The 5,622-nt window shown below is 44.0% G+C and overlaps 1 protein-coding gene across 1 annotated transcript in view; it reads left to right on the top strand.

The window, feature by feature from the left end:
* Positions 1-5,421, top strand: part of LOC138973616 (uncharacterized) — a 14,443-nt gene extending 9,022 nt beyond the window's left edge. The window contains exons 7-11 of the mRNA XM_070346335.1: positions 649-790; positions 1,192-1,362; positions 2,036-2,164; positions 3,429-3,546; positions 4,794-5,421. Coding sequence (XP_070202436.1) covers positions 649-790; positions 1,192-1,362; positions 2,036-2,164; positions 3,429-3,546; positions 4,794-5,073 — 840 coding nt within the window. The 3' untranslated portion in view covers positions 5,074-5,421. The remainder of the gene's footprint in view (positions 1-648; positions 791-1,191; positions 1,363-2,035; positions 2,165-3,428; positions 3,547-4,793) is intronic.
* The last annotated feature ends 201 nt before the right edge of the window (positions 5,422-5,622 follow it).

Here is a 5,622-nt window from a genome sequence, read left to right on the forward strand (position 1 = left end):
CGGTCCTTACAAAAATTGGGACCAGTCAAACACACGGTTAGGGAGTTATTGGTGGATTAAGATTCTACAAGGACATATAGAGGGACATATTAATGGTCAAAGGGAAATAACCTTCTCAGTTGGTGGCAGTGAGAATGGTAAGGACGGGGTTTTTTTTTCCTACCTCGGAGGAATTTCTTGTCTTTACCTGTGTTTATGTTTATTGAACACTTACAGGCATTAGATAGACAAGCAAACAAAACATGTTAAAAAAAACCAGAACAAAAACATATTAAACAACTTAAAAGAAAAGACGAAAACGACTCTTCCAAGTTTGACAGAAGAATGCTCGAGAACAAGAATTCGTAACTGATGAGTTAAGAATACCGCTTTATTCAACAAAGTTTGACCAACTAAAAACGGAAAAGCTAGTACTTCAATGCAGCTTATTTATTGTTTGAGTGATTTTTAACACAATGAATTATTTTAACAAACTATAACTACCTCAGGAAGTGACTTCTTTCAGTCTTATATGGACCACGTAGAAGAAAAAGTAAAGTCGGGAATCAGGATCAGAGTGTATAGGTAAACAGATCGATCAGCCGTTCGACAAAACACGTGGTTATAAATAGTTCTTTCTATAATATTACATTTTTCGCTGACTTGCAGTCTAAGTACTGGGACAGCGGGATGACGACGTTCGTCTCCAACGGCCTCTGTGACGTCACATGGAGAAGTGACGTCATCACCAAAAACCTACGTCAGGCCCTGACTGAGTACGCGACTTATAAAATGATGTCTGCTCCAACAGGTAAAGTACATCAGATATTCTGTCTCCACTACTGACAGAGAAACACACACACACACACACACACACACACACACACTGTGACACACACACACACACACACACACACACACACAGTGACACACACACACACACAACTAAGAACTTCCATTGTTTTGTGTATATTTCATGGAATCTCCTAACTCTTGACGGAAGGCTTTTGTCACAAACATGTCCCCTTTTTGTTAGTGGTTGTTTTTCAAGGGAAGGTGGGGGGGGGGGGGGGGGGGGCTAAATCAAGTGGTGAATTGTACATAATCCGCCGACCTAACCTGGTGTAGAACTTTGTAGCGTGTAGTTCATAGAGCTTCCATTGTATTTGATGGTGTTCCAGTAACTTTGCATTTGATTGTTTATGTTTCCAGACCCTGCGCTTGTAGTGCCATTAACGTGGCCCCGTGGTACCTACGGCCTGGTGAAACCTGTCACAGGGTGTCCGGGGGGCAGAATTTCGTGGAGCGAGGGCTGGCGGTTCCAGGACACCGGTGATCACGTCTTCAGCAGCAACATGATGTCAACCCAGCTGCATCTTGCCGGTAATTTATGTGCTTGTATCAGCCGGGTTGGATTTAGGGGGGGAGGGGGGGGGCGGATGGGGGTCCTCAGTTCCGGAAGACCCACCCCCCCTCCCCCCCACCTTACCTGGCAAAGTACCTTTTTTCTCATGGAGAATCCAAAACTATCCCTTTCAAATGTTGTTGTTGTTGTTGTAGTTTTTGTTGTTGTTGTTGTTGATGATGTCGGTGTTGTTGTTGTTGTTGTTGTTGTTGTTGTTGTTGTTGTTGTTGTTGTTGTTGTTAACCCGTGACCCGGGTATCACAAGTCCTTTACTCTACCAATTGAGCTACCAGGCCCCCATTGACATTACATTGATTGTGCCTCTCTTTGTCTTTCCCTTGGCCACTGTTAGTGAATGCGCAATAGACGGTTTTCGGATAATTATAACTCCGTCGGGTTTGTATGTGTTGTGGAAGAGTGACCTTTTCTTGCAAAACCTCGTACAAACATTGGAAGGGCCAATCACTGGCGAGGGGTGTGTCGGAAACACGTGCGTGTTTTCGGAGTTCTATTACCTCATTTGCATCGTCCATCTTTCCTTCATATTTTTCCAAGGGGGAGTGGCTCGAGACGAAATCATTATTTGCTAGCATTTCTAGCACTTCTAGCATTTTCGTTTCATGTGAATACACTGATTCATTTGTTTCGCAGGGTCGTGGCTGCCAGACAAGAACATCCGAATGGATTTCTGCATGAAAGGAAATCGACGTCTGAGCGAGTTTGACGTTGACTGGCCAGCTGGTGATTACTGTATCTTGAAATACGGAGCATGTCCTACCGGTAAGCTTTTACAAAAAATGTTCTCACTTTTTAACAATCTTACGATGCATTATTTCTGCATATATCATCATATAATCTGTCCAGGCTTTTGAATACGCTAAGAGCATCCTTTCTCTTAGACAGTTACCAAAATTCAACAGCCTAGATGTTTACTACTGTGCAAAGATGTCATTTTGGACTGAAGAAAGCTTAGATTGACATTGGTGTGCTTCTTTAAGTTGTGAGGATAAGGTCTCTCAAACATTTGCTGTCCTGGTGCACGCTCACGCACAGTATTCATGTAATACGGGAATCATATACCTTCCTTGCTAGCTATTGGGCCAAAGAAAATTGTGAGGTTACGGTAACACGACTGACCTGACACACCGATAGCATCATTGTGAACAGTGAGCTCCGACGTGCTTCTTCTCGACAAAAAAGTCGCCATATCGAGAGGACATTGCGTTTCGAGGGAAAGATTAGAGAGTAAGAGAGAGAGAGAGAGAGAGAGAGAGAGAGAGAGAGAGAGAGAGAGAGAGAGAGAGAGAGAGAGAGAGAGAGAGAGACAGAGACAGAGACAGAGACAGAGAGAGACAGACAGACAGACACAGAGACAGAGATCGAGAGACAGAGACAGAGATGAAGATAGAGATAGATGCATGGAATCTTTAGAGAGAGAGAGAGAGAGAGAGAGAGAGAGAGAGGGGGGGTGAGCGAGAGAGAGAGAGAGAGAGAGAGCGAGAGAGAGAGACAGAGAGAGAAAGAAAGACAGAGACAGAGACAGACAGACAGACACAGAGACAGAGATCGAGAGACAGAGACAGAGAGGAAGATAGAGATAGATGCATGGAATCTTTAGAGAGAGAGAGAGAGAGAGAGAGAGAGAGAGAGAGAGAGAGAGAGAGAGAGAGAGAGAGAGAGGGGTGAGCGAGAGAGAGAGAGAGAGAGAGAGAGAGAGAGACAGACAGAGAGACAGAGAGAGAGAGAGAGAGAGAAAAAGAGAGAGAGAGAGAGAGAGAGAGATACAGACAGACAGACAGAAAGAGACAGACAGACAGACAGACAGACAGACAGACAGAGCACAGATAGGAGTGTTCGTATGACGAGGAATATTTATCGTGTGCAATCATGAAATTACTGTGCCACCCCCGCCACCCTCCTTTTCAAGAAAGAGAGACAGACAGGCAGGCAGAGACAGACACAGACAGACATCGCGGAGATAGGGGTGTTCGAGTGACGAGGAATCTTTAACGTGTGCAATCATGTAATTACTGTGCCCCCTTAGGTTTCCAAGAAGGCTTCGTTCAGTGGGATGATGCCGACATGAGAAACGACAACAGTGCTGGGGGAACGCTACCTGACGGAGTCTATGACAAGAACACCAAGATTATGTTCTGCTGCAGGTAGACCTACACTTTCTTTCTTTTCTTTTCTTTTTTGTTTGCTAAACGCCCAGCCGACCACAAAGGGCCAAATCAGGCCGGTGCTGCTTTGACATATAACGTGCGCCACACACAAGACACAAGTCGCAGCACAGGCTTCATGTCTCACCCAGTCACATTATTCTGACACCGGACCAACCAGTCCTAGCACTAACCCCATTATGCCAGACGCCAGGCGGAGCAGCCACTAGATTGCCAATTTTAAAGTCTTAGGTTTGACCCGGCCGGGGTTCGAACCCACGACCTTCCGATCACGGGGCGGACGCCTTACCACTAGGCCAACCGTGCCGGTAGATCTACACGTGTCTTTGTGTTACATGTATGCCCTTCAAACAAATTCAAGGACTAGAAAAGCAAATGTATACAATCTTTTTATTTAAACGCTAAAAATCAAGTTCGCAATAGTTTAACACAGAAACTTAATTGCCTTTTTTAGGTTTCACACAAGGACTTTGAGTGTTGCTCCAGAAATATTGTCGGCGAAATGTTTCATTGTGCCATGTTCGACTCGTGGGTGGATTCTGCTTTAGGCCAACAAAAAAAAATAGGTGTGGTTACGGTAACATAGCCCCAAAAAATAGGGTAGGAAGGTAGGCAATCACTTTTTTTTTTTAAAACTTTTTTTCTAATGTGTACAAATTAAACCTACTTGACAGGGAAATACTGTAAGTGTGCGACTCGGGCGCTTTCGCTTTCATTGCGTTTTCTGCACGCGTTTTCTTTTTTTTTTCTTTTTTTTGTGTGACAAATGTAATAAAAAGTTATAGGGTCGGCCCCTAAAAATAGGGTAGGTCGGGTTACCGTAACCACACCTTTTTTTTTTTTTAGGCCTTATGGGGAGAAGGGAGTGGTTTTCAATCGGCGTAAAACATACTGAGGCAAAAAAATGTGATGCATGTTCTACACATGATCAGCAGTTTGTGTTTACATGCTGTAGCACCGAAGATATAATGCACTGTGAAAAAAACACGCCTCCTGGCAAATCCTGAATGTCTACAGACTACGTCAAATAGCAGTGATAAATATACCCGTGTTTTAGATCTCATCTTTCTTCTTCTCTTTCACTTCCATCGCTTTCCTCGCTGTATCCTTCTACATCTTCATCTTCCTTTGGCTACTTCTGGATTTTTTGTTCCTCTGTTTGTTTCTTTGTTTGATTCTTTGTTTGTGTAATTCTGTGTGTATTTGTTTGTTTGCCTATACTATAGGAACGACGATCTGCCCGCAAAAGGCATCTACCTTCCTGTAGAGAAGCCATTTTACCTCGTACGTCACACACGGGGATGCCAGCGCGTGCAGCAGATGGCGCTTCACGAGGAAATCATCCAATGGGATGAGGCCTTTGATTATTTCTTCTTCGGCTATGATAGCGACGAGCGGATTGGCGGATCTCATCCAATGGACGACGGCGACAGTAAACACCACCGTCTTCACTTCTGCTACTATTATCCAATCGGCCATTCGAGTTCTGGCCCGCTGGTTGGTTAAAAACCAAGGATATTACAGTATTCTTGGTTTAACAGAGTTAAGAAGATAAGCAGTATAATTCGGGAGTGTGAACGAACTAGTGTTTATGTATGACTTCATGGTTTTAATTATGACGTTGGTGACCATAACGTCATTTGAAGTGCGCAAAACGCAGCATTTCAGTGACCAATCAGACGAATGGGTCTTGACGTCAAATGGCGGCTTGAAGGTTATGTCGTGACCTAAGGTAACTCAGCCGAAAGCATCCAATGCGACACAGACGTCACTGTGTTTAGCATTGTAAAGTCAACTGTTTGATATTTTAGAAATAAAATGGTCCATGCTGAAATATAAATGTTGCATCAACAACTGTGGGTTGGTTATTTTCGAAAATCCGCAGTACGTTAGTAGTCGTTATCTATTCTGGGTATAACCTGTAGTGTATAGGAGAGAGAGAGAGAGAGAGAGAGAGAGAGAGAGAGAGAGAGAGAGAGAGAGCGTGCGTGCGTGCGTGTATGTGTGTGTGTGCCTGTCTGTCTGTGTGTGTGTGTGTAAGCAAATGGTGAATGG

The sequence above is a fragment of the Littorina saxatilis genome, linkage group LG8, assembly GCF_037325665.1.
Source record: "Littorina saxatilis isolate snail1 linkage group LG8, US_GU_Lsax_2.0, whole genome shotgun sequence".
NCBI lineage: Eukaryota > Metazoa > Mollusca > Gastropoda > Littorinimorpha > Littorinidae > Littorina > Littorina saxatilis.